Source organism: Melospiza georgiana, chromosome 7 (assembly GCF_028018845.1).
Source record: "Melospiza georgiana isolate bMelGeo1 chromosome 7, bMelGeo1.pri, whole genome shotgun sequence".
In the NCBI taxonomy this organism is placed as follows: Eukaryota; Metazoa; Chordata; class Aves; order Passeriformes; family Passerellidae; genus Melospiza; species Melospiza georgiana.
Window position 1 is genome coordinate 33047402 of NC_080436.1, and position 19453 is coordinate 33066854.

General features: G+C 38.4%; 1 protein-coding gene across 2 annotated transcripts in view; it reads right to left on the bottom strand.

Moving 5' to 3' along the window:
* Positions 1 to 19453, bottom strand: part of DPP10 (dipeptidyl peptidase like 10) — a 436882-nt gene that overhangs the window by 123518 nt on the left and 293911 nt on the right. For both annotated transcript variants that reach the window (XM_058028117.1, XM_058028116.1), the window contains exon 4: positions 4092 to 4186. In XM_058028117.1, the coding sequence (XP_057884100.1) occupies positions 4092 to 4186 (95 nt within the window). The remainder of the gene's footprint in view (positions 1 to 4091; positions 4187 to 19453) is intronic.

A 19453-nucleotide genomic window follows, 5' to 3' on the forward strand; every position in this document is an offset into this window, starting at 1 on the left:
CCAGAACACACAGTCCCTACACACATTTTCTATCCTCTCTGTGCTTGCTTTTTCCAGTTAGTTTTGTGTTTAAGGGTTGTAAAACAGGCTTGAGAAGCTGAGATAGAATAAAGAACCAGATGGACAACTTTCCCTTAGCTAAAGGATCCACGTGGCCCTGCATTGTCTCCTCTCCAGCTTGTGGCTGGGCTGAGTGTGAACTGATAACCTGCTTTTACTGACCCTAAAGAACAGCTGATGGCAAAAGCATTCAACAAAATGCTTGCTAAACACTGAAATTTCTTAGCTAAATGTGGCATAATGCCACTGATTTTGGAAGCGTGAAGTGCAATAAAGTATTGCCAAACGCTGAAAAGCTGGTAGGTTGTCACTTAGGATCACAGTGATAGGCAGCCCAGGCAGATGATAGAGAACATATTGTAATCATGTATCGAGGCAGCATCTCAAACACCAGGATGCCACACAGTGATTAATGTCTAGGGCTTTTTCTGGCTCCTCTTCATAGGAGACTGGCCCAGCCTCCAGCTGTGAACATTTATATGCTGCTGGCTAAGTATTAACTGTTTATTAGACAGCTGAAACAGGAGGGACTGCATGGATATAGTCAGAGGAAAATGTGTATTAGAAAACATCCTTAAATAATAACACCCAGAGATGTCAGCAAATATTCCTCGTGCTTTGCAACCTACCCTTTTCACTTATGGCACTGTATTTGTTACCCATAACATTGCTTTGCTGACAGATTAATTATATAAAGACCAGACTGTTTTACTAATTGATTACAGAAAAGGATTCCGTCCCAGAAGAATGCAAGAAATTTTTCTACTTCTAAATAAAACCTGATTTAGATAATAAAACCTAAAAAAAGTACTTTATTTCAAGAACTTGGGATAGATACTTCCCCTGTGTAAGAGAAGTGGGCATGCCAGAATGACAAAACACCAGCCTTTCTTCTTTCCAGGTGCATGACTATTATTAATGGTACTTTTAAAGGTTGGGGGATTTTGTTATCTTTATATCTGTTAACATAGGGGTTTTTTTTTAAATCTGCAGCCTGCTTTTTTGATGATACACCTACTCAGTGAGCACTGCAGATTCTCATTAGGGCTACCTGGCTCCTACACAATAAGCAACACAAAGAAGGATAAAAGGTGTGTACTTTGCAGGAGAGTGGCAGTCTCTAGGATGCAAAAGAAGAGCCAGTGATCTGTGCCCAGTGGAAGATTGCTTCAGGGGCTGAGCAATGAGGGGAAAAAAGAAAATCTCCTCTGAGCTGCTGATTCAAACACAGTCCAATCAGGGGTGACAAAGAGTCATTACTTGCCCCTTTTCTCTGCACAAGGAGTTTATCACAGCAGTTCAATTCTCCATGGACAATTATTAACATTACTGCGAAAAGCCTACCATTTCTCTGGCTGCTTGAGCAAAGGCAAACAGGAAAGCAAATGCAGACTGAAATCAGACTAATAACTCCCATCAAAAGGTGACTCTTCCATGACTAAAACCCTTTGATAGGGAAGAACGAAGGAACTTGCATTGCCACTGCCTGTGTTGGATCTCTGCTGTAGTTTTTATTAATCCAAGACATCTCTGCAGAGTCATTAAACCACCACCATTCTAATTATGCACCGATGATTAAGCAGATGTGACAATGAGCGAGGAAAATGTTTGATTAATGATCCAGGTGTCTAACTTTAGAAGATTACATTTAGCACTGCAAATCTGGGGACAGTCAAGCTCAGAAGAACAGGAGAGCTTTTGATTTCAACTTGCCTCAGTAATGTTATCCTGTTAGGATTGTTGGCCACCATTTCAGACAGCACAGAACATTTCCCACTGTTCTCTTCCAAACATACACCAACAAACTTGCTGGGCCTTCTGCTCTGTTTTCAGCTTTTTATTATCCTTCCTCCATGTGAATACTAATTGCTGGAATTGACTATTTTTAAGTATAACACTCTCAACTTTTGGCTGTGTAAAGAGAGGAGGTCTGCAGGAAAAAAAAATACATGTAGGTTTTTTTTTTTTTTCACCCATAATTGCTAAATGGTTGCTTGAATATTACATATTTTGGATCAGTTTCCCACACTTCTAATCAATAGCAGATATCTAGTGTCTAGAGCTCACTTGGTTTGTGTGAATTTAGGATAAATCAGTTCCATAAAAAGCCCAGGGAAGAACAACTTTGCAAAAAGAGGCGACACCCCTGGTGTGAAGCAGCCTGTCCTTCCCAACCCATCATCAGTTGGCAAGGCTGGGGTGGCATGATGGCCTGAAGAGCCTGTCATGCTGGCACCACACTCTGGAGCACAGGCCAGACACTTCCAGCCAGAAGTGCCTGGAATCCTCTGTGAGGAGACTCAGGCCTTGGCATTAAACTCAATTCTGCAGCCGGGGATGCCCAAGCAGCTGCTCAAGCTCGAGGATGCACTGAAGGCACCACACAGACCTGGCACAGGCCTGGCTGGCCAGGCAGGGGCTCACACAGCCTTGGTAAATGGCTAACAGGGAAAGTGCTTCCTAATGCCTGAGGGTTTGTACTTTACAGACATTCAGCCTTCCACTGATGGCTGTTTTAGCTTTTTTATTTTTCAGATTCTGCACTGCTTTAGTGTTTAGTTCTGAGCTTCATATTAGGGGATAGTAAGCTCTCTTCACAGAGTAGGGAGACAAAACAATTCCTTCTCTAGCTGGGGACCAAGGACAAATGACCCAAATTTCAGGCCCAAGAGCCTAAACAACAGTGGACTATAAGTGGACAATTAACTCCAATATGCAAATGGACCAGAACTTACTAAAGTGTGAGACCTCATGATCGGTCATCTATTTTTTTGACCAATTTTGGGTTCACCTTGGGTGCAGCCCTGGCTGGGCTCTTGTGCTGCCCAAGGTGGATCCATTGAGGCCCTTCAAAAAACACCCACTTTATTCTTTACCTCCATCTAGGTCAGCCTTCACAAGGCATCGCCACCCAGTTTTAATTGTGTCTGACAGCCTTTTTTGGACTAAGAGGTTCCCTGAGGCACATCCCAGCATATGGAAGGTGCAGCTCACAGAAGGGGAGTCACACACACACCCACCCATTAAAATAGAATTCTCTCCTCCATCCTTCTCCATCTTTACACTGACCTAGGAAATCAGCATCAAATTATTTCTACTGAAGTTCTACTCTCCTCTTTCTTGTTTGAGGAGTTAGAAGTAAAGGTCACCTGAGGCTTTATGCTTTGAAAAGAGGAATCTCTATCAGCAAAGGCCAGGAACAGACCAGGAATAAAATCAGCCTTTGCCAAAGAGCGCTGATGAAAGTGAATCATCCTTTTGAGTCTGCAGGTGTAAAAGATTTTATTAAATTAAAAGTACAGGGATTAACAATAACAGCCAGTGGTCTGCATGGAGTATTTATGAGGAGAGATTGACAAGCTACACAATTAGGCTGCAAAACCCTGATAAACGAGAATTACAGGGTGGAATGTAAGTGGTATCCCTGAGAATAACAGTGCCAAGCAGAGCAAAATAAAATGCAGACTAAAGTATTAAAGTACTTCTTAGCAATTACTGCTAGTCAGAAACCATTCTTGACCCTTTGCTGGTCAAGAGGAATAATCCCAAATCATCTACTCAGCCATTAAAGCACAGAGAAACAACTAAACCAGAGATTAACATGACATTTTTCTTTCCATATTTATTTCTCTTAAGGAAAATATTCCTATGAATCTTGAACAATTTCCCTCTATTCTAATAGTGAAAAACTCTCAACATTTAAGTAGCATTCCCACCTTTTATGAAACATGTTTTCCTGATAGGCATCAGGTAGATTCCCCAGAACATATGCCAAGCACAATCCACCCTTCAGATGGTCTGAACAAAGCACAACCAACAGCAAATCCTCCAACATCTTGGTTATTTACACGTAAAAAACAAATAACGTCATTCAGAAATCATTCACTGACAGAAGAAAGGATTATATTTTTCATTTATATGCAATTTAGTCTAAGTCATGAACTTTTAGATATTACTCTCTCCCTCCTATAGCAAGAAAAAATGTTAGCAGACTTTCACTGGGAAAGAAGCAGATAATATATATTACTTACAAAAGTTGTGTTTTCCAGTAATAATGTAGTTGTATTTGTTTCTACATTCAGTTCAACAACATGTCCATTCCTGGTTTTATACACCACTGCTGTATCTGCAATGACAAAGAAATGAGCAGTCAGCAAACACTCTGACAATTTAATACCTCTGTAGAGAGAACCAGCAGGTTAAATTAATTACAGTATCCTTGTTACCACACACAAACAAGACAGAAGTTTTGTTGATTTGCCTCATGAGCTTCAAAATTACCAGTTTATACCCTATAGCATGCTCCCCTCATTCAATACATCTATGTTTTGGCCATACAGCAAAGTAAAGTTTTGCAAAAAAACCAAAATACTTTGTTGAACATCATATTCACATCTCCTCAGAAATTATTCCAATAAAACTTCTGTACTGGTCTGTATTTCTGGTGACTGGATGGACAAAGTTATGACTATTTTAAGACAGTCCATATTCTGTGTGAATTCATGCTGGGCTGCAGAATACTGAATTTTCTTTTGAACTGAATATTAGCAGTTCACACAAGCTAACACAAGCAAAGGAGGGTTGAAGCAAAGTAGGTCCACTTGAAAAACATTTAAAACATTGTGGGATGAACTTTTGCAACTTTTCCCACTCACTTGATTTATCATTTCTTTCATGAAAAAGAATCCAACACATGTCAAGGAAAAAAAAGAAATCTATAATTAATTGGGATTTCTATGAAAAATACTTTGCATTTGCTTGTATCAAAACCTGCAAAATTACCAAGAAATACACAATTACTACATTAGCCTTGAGTTAAAAAAAAAGTTCCAAATTTTCCACTATTTGTTACAAGATTGAATAGAGTGCTGATTCTCTCAGATTATTCAAAACCCATGTAAGAGATTTGTATTTAATTAAATGAAACAATTTTATTATAACAATATAAAAAGCATCAGAAAATTTCTAAATTAAGCCTAAAGGAAACACAAAAGAACTTCCCTGATCGTCAGTAATGTCTGAAAAATTCATCACAAATCCCTGAATTTTATGAAGTGGGAAGTCAACATGACTGGAGAAAAAGGTTATGCTATCATAAAAAAAATGCTTTGCTTATTCAGAAAAAATGTAGCTCTATTTTAATTGACTCCACAGCAACTCAAGATATCCAGCCCTAGTGAATATCCTCTGGTAAGTTCTGTAAAATTAATGAAGCCTCATTTGAAGAACTTACTAAGCTATTTTAGGGCCATGGCTGGAAATGGGGTGGGATTGATGGAGTTTAGGACAGGATTATTAGAGCTGCTGTTTAGGAAGGCAAACCAGATTGTGAATTGTGGAATTAACAGCAGCTCATTTTAAAGAGAAAATATTTCAGATATTCATTTTGAATAAAAAGGAACAGCACGTCACAGACAGTTATTTGGTTTCAGGTTACCAGTTACCGAACATGGCTGTTTCTGCAGCTTCCTTTAGGCTATTTTGCATTTATTCTTTAAGGAACCCCAGCACTGGAAATCTCCAGTGACACTGGATCACAGTGCTGAGTTTTATAGAAAGAAATGAAGTTGTCTAAAGAGCTATCCCTAGTTATGATTAAACCATATTGTGAGAAATGGCATAAATAACCCAGGACACTGAACAGCAGTGCTCCAAACCATGCATTTTGACCCCATAGGTGACACCAATGTGCTCAAATCCAAACAGGTACAGAATGCGACTCCTTCTCATTTATCTAATCTCCTACGTGTCATTTGCCAACAAGATTTATAGCACTGTGCCTCATTAACTAATCCTACCAAAAGAAACTCACTCAAAAAAGCACTTTCTCTTAAAATTCCTAAAAGGACCACAAATAAAATGCATAGTCCTAAGGCTCTTCTTGCAAGTCCTTCAGAAGGTATGAAACAACATTTAGAATGGCAAATACTGTGAGAGACATAAATGAAAGCCTTTGTTCTAAAGTTAGAAGAAACTTTACTCAATAAATCAGAACAGAAGACTGAGTCAGACCTCTTGAGAAGCCAGGCTTTACTGGGCAGGAATTATACCTCTCTTTGAACTTTCACTAGTTGCCTCCTGAAGGGCAGAAATCAAATGAATGCTTGCAAAATGTATGGTGCTTTGCAGGTGAAAGATTATACCAAAATCGCATGTAAACACAGAGCATAACAGTCTTCAAAAGTAATTATAGAAATTAATATGGAAGTCCCATTCCAAACAATATTTTTTTCAGGCTGGATAATGTGATAGCTGATGATCACACCACATGACAATGATTTTTTTCACCGATTGCTCAAATGTTAATTAAGAGCCATAAACACAGGGATTTTTTGAAATTTTTGTTAGCTAGAGTCAGAAATTCTACAAAAGAAAACAATTCCTAGTCCTTAGCCTCATCCACTTGCACAGCTGACGGATTTTTTATTTATTATCTTGGTGCCTTCACCAGAAGAAGGTTCAGGGACCTCTGACAGTTCACAAAGACATTCAGAGAAGTGGAGTCCTTAATTCAAAGAAATTCGCATTTAATTTGAAACAAACAGTAGTACCATGTGAAAAGCTCTCAGCTGGGCACAAATTGCAGCCCTGAGGAGACATATTATTGATCTGAGGACATCACCAGAATAAAAAACATCCTGTCTTCAGCAAAGGAGAATGTGAGGAAGCCTCTGTAAAGAAGATGTGCTATCTAGTCACCAGCCCTGGATGATGCACACAAAAGCAGCCTTGAAAACAACTGATTGAAAATTTCCTAATTCTAATAGTTCTCAAATTTCTGAAAAGTTTGGAAACTCCAGAGCATTGAATAACTGATTAATTTATTCTGTTTTACTAAAACATGAAGACAGACAACTAAGGGTCTGTATGTAAGCTATCCTGACATCAGTACCAAAGAAAATAATGGCACTATAAATCCAGGATTCTCCCCACAAAAATAATGGCTGGCAATATAATTAACACCTAACAGCACTTTACAGATCATAGATCTTGTTAAAAAAAATTGAGAGTGCTATATTTGATAGAGGCAACTCTGCTGAAACTGTGTATTGGGTTTTCATCCAAGATATTTGATTTATTTTATGACCTCCAAAGCTTACATTAAACAGAATTAATGGGAAACACATTAGGAGGATTAAAAACAGCATCACTAAAAAAATAAAGAGGTAGACAGGGTTATTATACACAACTATAATTGGAAGAATTGATTGAATGGAAGAATTGATTCCATCTTGATTCTGACCTTCTTTCTAAGGCTGACTGAGAAGGAGTGGACACACACCCCTGCAGGACAACTTGATGCTCAACAGGTTCTCTACAACTTCTTTGGCTTTCACAAAGAATGCAACATTAAATAAAATATTACATGAAAACAAACTCAAACAAAATTCTGGGATTGTCACAGCAGAATAAATTCACCTTAGTCAGCAACATGCTCTTACAGAATTGTACTAGCTGCAGAACCAACAGGAATTCATTGTGAAGCTAAATGTCCAAATTCTTCTACTATTGTATATTTTTAAAAGTTAGTATTTTCATCATCTACCCTATCTCTAGGCAAAGAACATGGAATACACATTCTGCTGACATGATTAATCCATACATTTTAAATCACAGTTTGGATAGATATAAATATGGCCCTCAGTGACAGCACTATTACATAAATACAGCACCATGATAATCTCAAGTTTTTTTTTTTTTTTTTAATAAAAGCAATATTTCTTATAAATAGCTTCACTAAGACTATTGTTTCTGGTTTAGGTTCAACACTGCTAAGGGTTTAGTTTAAGATCAGGGTATGAGTTGGCAGGAAATGCAGCTCTGTACTGTGCCTGACATAATATAAATTGTTCCTGGGAATGGCGAAGTACAGGCAAACTATCATAAGATGAAAAGAAATCAATGCAAAACTTTTCCTACTTGACAAGCAGCTTGACCTCCATCAATTTTGCAATAATTTCTTTCCCTCCATTTATTGAATTTACCTCCATTTATTGAATTGACAACATGCTACCACATCCTAAATGCTACAGAACTCCTTTGCAGCACTCACAGTTACACAAGGTATGTTCACATGAACCAAAAAAAGAATCCAAGACCTTGTAAATACCAATGAAAAATCCTGTATTATTTAGGGGGAAAATGCAGTAACTTCTAGCCTTAAATACATCCCCATGCTGCAAATCAATCCCTGAATTGTTCTTGTGCAAGAATTTGGGCCAGAGGAACCTTTCGTGATTTATCTTTCCGACAGCAAGACACTGAATGGTCGTGGTTTATTTGAAGAGTATAAACTCTAGTTTCACGGGTCACTGAAATTAAGCAATTCATCTTGTTATTTAAATGACACAGACTGAATTGAAAGGACACACTGCCACACACTTTCAAACCTCTTGAATTTCAGTCCAGTGTTCTATTCAGTTTCACATCCATATTGATCCAAATTTTATTAGTTGGAAGCCTTCCTCCTTTATTGGTGGTATTTTCATCATTAGATATGTATGTGACACAAAAAGCTCCAGGCTGCTAATCACATTTATTCTTTTTCTGCCATGGAGTCTCCCTGCGTGCCCTAAGATGTTGACACAGGTTCTATCTCTGTAATTCAGCAGCAAGTCAAGAGAAGGGAGTTGTGTCCTTCATGTGAATGAGCAAAGGGGGTGTGAAATGTTTTGGCATTTCTGCAGGTCCCTAAATCTGGGATATTTTACAAGAGATTGCAAACCAATAGAGATATGAGACCAAGTATTAAAAGTCTTCTGTGTTGTACCTGGAAAGATCCAAAAGCCTCAGGAACAAGTGGGGCTTCCTTGATGAAGTATGAAAGCAGGGATCCTGCCCTGGATGAATAAGAGTTTATGAAAATAATAAGAGATCCATCACAGGCTCACTAAAGCCACAGGACTTAGAAGATTACTGAATCTGAGCCTCCACTATCCTGTGAATATTTCATCTAAGCTAGGCAAGACTTGCATTTCTACCTAGTCTATTCCATTCTCAGAGGTTTTAAGTGATGATTTTTTGACCTATGAATACACATTGAGTTATTCTTTAGCCTCAGATAGACATCATGGCAGCCCAAGCTTATTATAAAACTAAAACCTGTAAATCTACATTGCCATCATGGTCACTGAGATTATTCACATTAATTTCTGCAGCTGCTGGCACTGACAAGGAGCAACAGAATTAACAGCACTTTTGAGTGTAAAAAACTGATTCTTACCAAATTCACAGTACAGTTAATGTACATTTTGTGTGCCAAACAAAATTTTGACAAAATATTTGCTAGATTTTTATTACTTGTTGATAATAAGGCTTATTTCATGGCAACTTGTGTGGATTGATCAATTTGAATGGAAACAGGCCAAGACCAACTTGCTAGAACCTGGACTAAAAGTGGTTTAGAATTTACTAATACTGATATTGAATGGTTTGACAAAAAAACTGATTTATAAAGAAGGTGCACAGATTGCTAATTGCTGGTTATTTGCACAGAGCACTGTAAATCTTAGCCTAAGCTAATTGTCCAAAGGAGATCAGCACTCAGGCAGTTTTGTGCATAGAAACCATTGGGTATTAAGACAATTTATCAAACAGTCTTGAGAGAGCAAGTAGTTTCTAAAAAAGTGGAGGAAAGAGAAGGGAATAATTCAGGCAATGCTGAAAATCTGTTCCATAGTATCTGGAATAAGGAGGCCTCAGGGTAGTCTTCTGAAATTGCTGACAGTGTTAACCTGAAGATTGCTAATGCTTATTTTCCCACTGAAAATATTTACCAAGTTTTAGTTTGTTTAGCTAAAATTCTGCTTTGCAGCACAAACAGCAGCATTAGCAAGTCACAGTCCTCCTCTTCCTTACATTTCATGTTTTTTCAAATGCAAACATGCAAGAAGGTTGATACCTTGCAGTCAACACATATGTCAATCAGCCTTTGCTGTACACAGTATTATTAGAACTGCAGATGGCATTTCATCAAACTGATTATAGAAAATGTCATGCTAATTAAAATAGAGAATGCTTTCTGATTTAATAAACAGAGGGTGCTAGACAATTCTTTGTCTAATGAAGTGTTTACTAATTAAATAGTCATTTACAGAGATATTAGAGATACAGACCAAATTGCAATATGTTACTAAAGTCACGTGTCAGCTGAGCAAGATTTCCACTGCTCTTCTAAAAGGTCAGGCTGTTAGTAATGCCCTCAAGACAAAAATTATTCTGGACTAGTTTTATAATGCAATGTACTCTTGGAATGTACTCCTCCAGACAATCCTTTAGTATTTAGAATATTTCCTATTTAAAATGGCTTGCAAAGTTGTACACACAGGTAATTCCTGTTCTTTCTGATCCCTACTTCCTTTTCCCATCTATGCCCAGTGCAAACAAGCCAAAAACCAGACAGAGATCTTATGGTGCAGCAGCTACAGGAATGGAGTAGCACAGTGAGAGTAGCACCCTGCCAGGCACAAATTAATTAGCTCTGCTCTTCCTACCTTCTTGAACTTCAGAATGAATTGGCCAGGCATGGACTAACCTAGAAAATTCAAATTTCCATCCATACTCAATGTAACTTCCCCTTTTCCTAATCTGGTCATTGGTTTGCAAAGCAAGTCAAGCTCAATTCATGCCAATTTTCAGTGGTCCCAGTTACTCTGGCATATTGATGTATGAAAATCTTAAACTCTGCTCAACAGCCAATATTCATTTATGAAATCCATTTCTTCCCTGTCATGCAGCTGCACAGGATTCATGCCTCAGTACCACACTATCCCCATGCCCACTTCAGACAGAACAGAGGGACCAGACAGCTCCTGAATATTAACAAATCCACTGGGGGATTGATTTACAGGAAAAAAAAAAAAAAAGGAAAAAAAAAACCAACAGTGAAATATACAGTGCAGTCAAGCCCAGCTTCTGGAGTTTGAAAGATGAAGAAAGATTCACTGCAGAGCTGTAGGAGGCAAGAAGGAGGACAGTGACCAGCAGCCACAGGTCGTTATGTCTGTGACAAGCTCAGCTGGAGGAACATCACTGTCTGCTGCCTAAGCCACTTCTAGACACGTTGGAAAGGTGGAAACACAAGGGAATTACTGCACAAAGACAACAAAGGTAGAGGCAGATAAATTGAAATGCAGGTGGCCACAGAGAATGCAGCTGAATTAAGCTGCAGCCACTGTCCTGAGGCTCTATCCAAACATGTCCTGCAATCCAGGTGTTGTGTCAGCTCAGTTTTCACAGCAAAACTAAATCATATATTCCTCTGCTATGTACTGCCATGGTAATGGAAAGCTGTTCTAATTTAGAAATTTCCAAGTTTTTCCAATAAGTTTATCAAATCAATCATAACTTAAGTTGTGACTGTCTGAGGACTCTGGTCCTGCTATCCTTGGCACAGAGCAGCAACAGCTTGTGGAAGATATTTCTTCTCCAGTCTTCCTGGATGAACAAATTGTCATGCACTTCTCCTCTGCTCCCCTGGTACTCTGCTTGGCAGTGAGCAGAGCACCTTTACATGGATCTGCTCACTCAAAACTTGTCAAATCAAGGCTTCCCCAGCAGGGCCTGTCTCATTTTCTGTTTCAAGAGCACACTCAGAATAACACAGCTACATCTGAGCTTCAGCCTACCAAAATCACAGTCTGCAAGCAAGATGTTGACATTGTTAATGGAGTTGTCTATCAGCTAAAAGAAGTTGAAAAGAAAATAAGAGTTGTGCCATAATTATTCTCCTAGAAGAAGAATTAAGTCTCCCTCATTTTAGAACACAACTGGTCAAAGCACTACAAAGTAAATTAACAAAAACAAATGAAAATGCAAAGATCTTAGTGCATGCCAGCATAAATGGGAGGCAGTTATCTAACCCAAAGAGCAATGAGTTGATGGACTAAAGCACAAAATGTGACTTTTTCTACCATTCTTCCCCATGCTTTCCCTATCCCACTATTCATAATGCAGAAATCCCCATTTGTATCTCTGTCATTACTTGGAGGAAAATGTCAGAGACATTCATTCCCCTCCTTAAAGCAAAGCACTAAACGTGATTTCATTGTGTTAAAAGCTAGGATAATAGACTTCAGTCTAGTAGTCCATTCCAATTTGTTTGAAATACAATTAACAGTACATCAGCACCAAGAGAAGGGGAGGGGAAGTGGTTGCATTCATGACACAGCCTTCCTTCTAGGCTACATCACTGCTTGAGTACCACACAACTTTGGGTACCTACACTTTTCTTTAGCCATTCTTAATGTTAAAAAAAAGAGACAGAGGCTTCAAATTAGAGAAAATGAAAAGGAATTTTAAAGATGATGAGTGTTGAAACTTCTAACAACACTTTGGTTTTCCTATTCCTAGAGTCCACATTACACAGTGATGGTGAAACATCAAACATTGGTATTTTGCCAGCTCTAAAATTCTGAAAAAACTCCTTGGTTTTCCCAGCTACTTGGGGACATTTTTGCTCTCCTGCATTGCACCAAGAGCCATTACTGAGCCAGCTTGGCAATGGACTCAGACAGCTGCTGTCCAAATAGCGTACACGTCCCTGGACTACTGTGAAAATTAGGGGACAAATTCTCCGTTTCAGTCACATATCCCATTCCAGCCTCTTCCCCAGAGGGATAACAAAGCACCACAGTAGAGCAGCACTCCTCTGGCAGCGTTGGAAGCTGACCTTTCTGCTGGGCTATGGCAGATGGAGCAGGCACAGCTCCGCTCTGGGGCCGGCAGCGCGGCCTAGGCCGGATTTCACACAGGCTGCTCAGCTGGCAAGGCTGCACTCTGGAGAGGACAGTGATTGCAATGTAGGGAGATTTATATGCTTCTCTACTCCTACATAATTGCAAATCTCAAATAAAACAGAGTATTTCAGCTTGCAATAGGAATGTGAACACCCTGTGTTCTACGCTTCTGTGTGGAATCACTCAGGAGTGATTCCAAATAATCACTCCTGAGGGCTCTCCATCGTCTCTACTTCTGCAGTGCTCCAGATGAAACTGGCATTTCCTAGAAAAGCCCAACAAGTGAGAAAATTAAAATTCAGTGGCTATGCAGATATTCCAGTACAAGGGCAGTCTCTGGAGCAGCCACAGGGCTGCAGTTTCCTCACTCCCTTTAGTCCCCATGAGGGAATCTCAGCAAGCTGACTCAGGCAGAGCTGGTGGCTCAGTGCCCAACACCACGCTCAGACATGAAAACATCACAGCTCTGATACCCACATGGCCCTAGGACTGTCCTTAACAAGCTCTAACCCAGCTCCTGGGAGGCTGGCACACCCAGCAAAGCACATCCAGGGCAAACAGGGTCATGGAGTAGGATTTACAGCTCTACACTGACAATGCTGATTTTTTTTTTTTTGTTTTATTTTATGCTACCGAAGGACAAACAAAGAATTTTATTATAAAAGTAAACAAAGGGAAGCAACTTTCTGTTCACAAATGTTTAACTTGCTTCTTCCAATTCTCATTCTGACTTATGAGAACAAGACATTGAGTAAATGAAGATCATTAGCTCAGAAGAGTTATCATGCACCCAGTAATACATAAATCACACCAAGGCACTGTTTTGCAATTTTATCTGTATCTTTTTATGAACCTTAAATACTTGTCTATATTAAATTATTTCTACTGATTAGTCAGTCATCTGTACTTTCAATAGAAAATACAGATTCAAGAGTCACATGTGCCATTAACAATTTTGGCCCAGAAATATTAAATTCTGTGTATCTAAATTCAACTCACAAAATGAAAGCAATTTAGGCATTATTTTCACATGTATTCATCACCTACCATAATACTGAAATTCTTGGGAAATAACCATGCCAGGTAATTGGAAAATGAAATGGTGAGTGTGTAGGCATCTAATCAGCATAGATATGGAAACACAGATTTGGCATCAGCATTTGAAAACACTGGCAGAATTTCCTTTGGATTCCATTCATTTTGGATGCCATTGTTTCATCTGTACATGTAATTCTACTGTTCTGTTTGCAGGATCACCAGGACAGTGCTTGGCTGCACCCACCAGGTCCTGCCCTGCCTGGCACACTCTGGGCAAGCCCTGTAAGAGCAGAAAGCAGCTTTGGAGAGCAAATGACCCAGGAAAGTGTCCTGATCTCAGCATCCAAACAGAAAACTAAAGTGTAAGCTCAAACTCCCACAAACAAGCCTTGTGATCAAAACACATCAGCATTAAGCTTGTCACACTGGCCTGGAAAAGATTCCAAATTGCATTTTGGAGCACTTGCCAACAGATTTTATTTGGCTCAAAGATGAAGTCTCAGTTCCAAAAGGAAAGAGACACAAGCAATTAAGTCTCTATCTTAACATTATCATCATGTGCTTCACTTTGCTTCTTTCAAAATTAAAAAGGTGACACATTGGTAAGGGACATTTTGTGCAGCTTATCTCTACAATTAATTTGAAATAAAATGTAGCTGAATGAGAATATTACAAGAAGAAGAAAATCAAGGAGAGGTTGAACAATGGAATTCTTGGCAAGCCAGCAACTGTTCTGTACCAGCATGAACATTTAATGGCAATTTGACAGCATTCCCAACAAATGGAGGGGCACAGGCCTCCTCCAGGTGTGATGTGCAAGTGAAACAGTAAACCTATTCTCCATGCTTTAGTCATACATGAGTTTCAAAGAATAAATATTTAAATTATGTTTCCAGATTTATCCTAATAATTATTCCATAGAATTACACCTCCTACCTGCTTCTGATCAGAGAATTCAAGCAATTCAGCTTTTATTTTCTATTTGAATTAGGCTTCCTGATTAACATTATTATTAATTTTTTTAGTTTTTGGTTTTCCCTAAGTAAAAGTGTCATTTTTTCATTGAAACATTAACTTCATCAGTAAGTCCACACTTGCTCAATAACTGCTTTAGACACACAGAAAATATTGTGTTCAAAGTTTAACACACCCATCTGGATTTCTTTTATTTTTGTACTGTAAAAAGGGAGGAAAGTAACTGCAAGGATTGAACAGAATAGAGTGCCATAGCTGAAAAATATATACCTGATTATCATAATTAGCAATTATTAACTGGATCTAGAATAAGCACCATTACATTATGAGGAAAGCCCCAGTAGGAAGATTCTTGAATTTTTTCCTCTACTCCATTACCAAGGATATAAAGGCATGCAAGAAGGGCTGATCCAAATACATTAGCAGGAACAAAATTTGTTTTGCTGTAACTTTGCTTTTGGCAGAACATCCATATTTTCACACCTAAACATTTTGCATTGGAAGAATACAAAACATCTTTCTAAATGAGGGATTTAAAATTTGTTTACATTTACTCATTTTTATCATCTTTAGCAAATATTTTCCTGATGGTGGAATTGTCAAACAGATTTTGTTATTTTCATTTTTCATGCAATTAAGAAACACAAACCATCCACCTAATTGAAATACATCCACCTAATTGAAATACAGACAGAAATGATCCCATATTTCTCAACTGCAGATCACTTTTAGTAGTTCTAAAGACAAACTTATTCCAGTTTACAGGTTTAAATTTAAGTCATTACAAGGAAGCCACTTAGTAGTTCAAAATACTCATATGAAGTATATGAATTTGATATTGCTTCCCAAATTATATATTCCAAGTACATAAAGACTGGACCGTCAGAACTGATGGAAGCAGAATGGATTGCACTCATTTTATGCAGTGCATTCAGGGATTTCAGGGCCAAAAGAGCTCATTATGTACTTCTATCCTGAATTCTTTCAGAGCCAAGATTACAGGATTTTGACCTGAAATTCTGGCACCAGGCCTATAATTTCCTGTTGGGTTTTCCTTTATGAAGGGCATGCAGGCTTGTTTTAAACACTTCAGTGCAGAACCCACCACAGCTCTTGATACTATGAGCTGACAAACTAAAAAAAAACAAATCCTACTAGGATGCCATTAACACCTTATTTGAAGACCTTTCACTATAATAATGCCTGGGGGGAATTAGCAATAAAAGAAATCCATTTAATTTTGCAGTGTAATGTGAAGCACACTAAGGTGATGCCAGAAATTGGAGCCTGTTCTGCTCTGCTCTGTAGAGTGCCCAGTTCAACTGTCTGAATCCTGTTTATGGTACTGAACAATTCACTGCTGGGGCAAAAACACAGGTTGTGGGATACAGTGATGTAGCCAAAGACCAACTACTCAATTTCTATTAGATAATTTAATTAAGTTGGGCATATAAATTTCTGTACTCCATATAAAATCACACATATTCAATCTGCACAGAGCAGAAACATTCCTTTTTCTGCCACAGCATTTTCCCTGAACATGAAACTCAACAGGAAGTGACAGCATTACTGTTTCTGTAACACTTACTTTCATCTTAGACCAAAAAAAAGAGCAGCATTTTATCAGCTTTCAACACACAGCCCTGAACTAGAAACAGAGGTATTCCACCTTTTTCTCCAAGAAAAGAAACCAGAATTGGAGCTTCCCAGGAAGGAAACTACTTCCAGGAAGAAAATAGCTACTACATTTGAGGACAGATGTCTCGTTTCAAGCAGGTGCCAAGAACTCTTGGCCTGATAGCAATGACTCCAAGAAAGACTTTTCACATTCCTGACTCAGCAGCAGGGAAGAGGAAGAAAAGCTTCCAAGCTCCCTGGAGTGAAATATCAGCACCAAGAGTCTGTGCTCAGTGAGGAGGACATGCTTCGTGTGTTTGGGTTTGGGAGATGAGAAGAGAGGAGAGGAAAGTGTTTTAATTCTCACTTAAAAAAAAAAGAAAAAAAAATACATTAACTCTTGGCAGGAGCAGATTACTTATTCTACATAGCAAGGAAAGCAGCTGGGAGAAAAATGTAACTTTCAAAATATTTGAAACTCATTGCTGACAAAGTTTGGCACAGCTTGGACCTGGCACTTGCTTCAGGACTTAATCACTGTTCTCCTTCCCTCTAGGAGAAATATGGGGAGTATACAACCTACAAAGCAAAGAAAAATATTCATTTTCAGTAAATAAGCAATACCTACAGGAGTACCTATGAAATATAATTTTATTTTCAGCTATGAAAAGACAAAAAGCTGTCACTCATGCTTCTGCAATATTATAGCCAGTCAAACACTCTTCTTCTGAGACACCAAAAGGAAACAGAAATAAAGCATAATGTGATAAACAATCTGCATCCCATTTTTTCTAACCTGATATTTGTCTTTTTTTAAGGCAAAAAAAGCTTTGAAATCTTTCAGCGCTGAGTTATTTCCAAGTTCTGGGTTTCTAGGTACTACTTCTAATCAGCATTTGAGATTCTAATGCATTTATCTTTCACTTAGAAAACAGACTCTTGAGGGGGGATAAACAATCCAATGCCAGCATACCCTAACCCAGTTAAATGCTAAAGTGATGTGACATCTAACTCTATATGACATTTATTTTTATATATTTCATCAGAAAACGTTCATACACCAATTATGAATGCAATAAAAAAGTCCTATGAATATTTAACAGATTGTAAATATTAGCTACATTGTGTAGACCACATCAAGATTTCTTAAAACCTTGTATAATATAATACTCAACCTTTTTAAGAGCATACTCATCCTGTTGTGAAGTTCTGCTACCTGTCTGACAAGTGTTTATACATTGAAATTATTATTATTATTATTCAATATGTCAAATTAAAGTAATTTATGTCATATAATATGATTATTCATCACACATATTCCAGAATTTCACACACAGCTTATTTTAAAAAAGAATACGTCTCACATTACAAAAATGTGAAGTAAACTCTTGTAAGTAACAATCAAGAAATGCAGTGCCTATTGAAATGCTGAGTTTCATGCAAAATGAGAAGAGGACAGGGTGATGTCCAGCCCTGTGAGGCCAAGCAGCAGCTGAGATCTGAGATCTGTGGCTGAGCAGATGCACAGAGAGGAGGAGGAGGAGGAGGAGGATGAGAGCCCTGAGCCTGGGAAGGGCTCATGTCTGAGACCAGATCTGAACCTGCTCCCCTGGCACAGCACCAATCACTTCATCTAGATCAGGAATTCATTTAGATTCACTTGTGCACCAAGGATGCTGCCCAAACTAATAAATAAATAATCAATATCATTGACAACATGCATCGGCAAGTGCAAAAGTAGTGATTTTCTTCCCCTTTAAACAGGTTTTTCTCTTATAATTAGACTTTAATGAATGATTTTCATAAATGTCAAATGAAATATTTGGATAGTAAGTCAGTTTATAGAAAATGTTAAAATGTTTTAAACCCTAATAAATTGAGGCAACTCCTGACTGGAAAGTCACAGAAGCAAAGCCCCGAGAGCAAAGCCCAGCAGTGACAAGGGCACTGCTTTCTACATCACTTACACTGATCACATCCAGAGTGTTTTGCCTGTCACCCAGAGCAACTTCAGCTATAAAAGCATCCTGCCTGGCTTTGTATCCTTTGAGTTCAAAAAGATTTTGAGCAGCTTGAGCACAGAACCAGTTTATAATACTTTATTCTGGGATTGCTCATGGTGCCACTGGCAGTGATGGAGGTGCTGATGCCTTCATCAGATGGCAGCAAAAATTGTGGTGGCCAGGAGAATTCCAAACACTCATATTTTCCATTTGGACAGCAAATAAAATGGACAGTATTTCTAGTTCAGATATTATGATAGGTTTATTTATTCCCCTGCATCCTTCCATTGGTAAAATACTGTAACAAAGATTGAACCGATGCATGGAAAACACTTGAGCTCAGAGAGGCAGCTGTGGGAGTCATTCCTGCCCAGGGAAGGGGCACTAGAAAAGGGATTATGCATTATATTTCATGGGAGAAATTGTTGTCAAGCCTAGAAGAGTGCATAGAAAAGTAAGTTTCTAATTTTTCTTCTGAATTTCTGCAGTAGGAGATGCCCTTTCCAGTAGCCCTAGGTTGCATCGACCAGAAAGATTAAGCACTTATTATTTATTACTCCTTTTTTTTCCCATTTTTTTTAGGTTTTTCTCACCAGGCTTAATTCTATTTACATCCAATTTTCTCCAGCTGAACTGAACACTGGAAGATAGACAGGTAACACTTATGGGGTTGGTCACTTAATGACAGTTCTAGAGCAAATCATACAGGCAGAGACCAGAAACAATGACACTGAAGAGTAAAGGGATTGTTAAAGTCACCAAACCTGACCTCTTGCACATCATGTTGGAAAACTAAATTATCAAAAAGCCAGAAATTCTTCTAAAAGGCAGCAACAAGAAGACATAAATATGCCAAAGAGAGTATAACTTAAAAGAACACGTTTAACAGCAATAAAGGTGGACATGAATCTACACCCCAGTACCTCATTAATACTACAAAGGTATTTCTATATTCATTTTTTCTTCAGAGAAGATTGTCTGAACTCATTAAACACAACTCAAGAATCGATAAATAAGAATTTT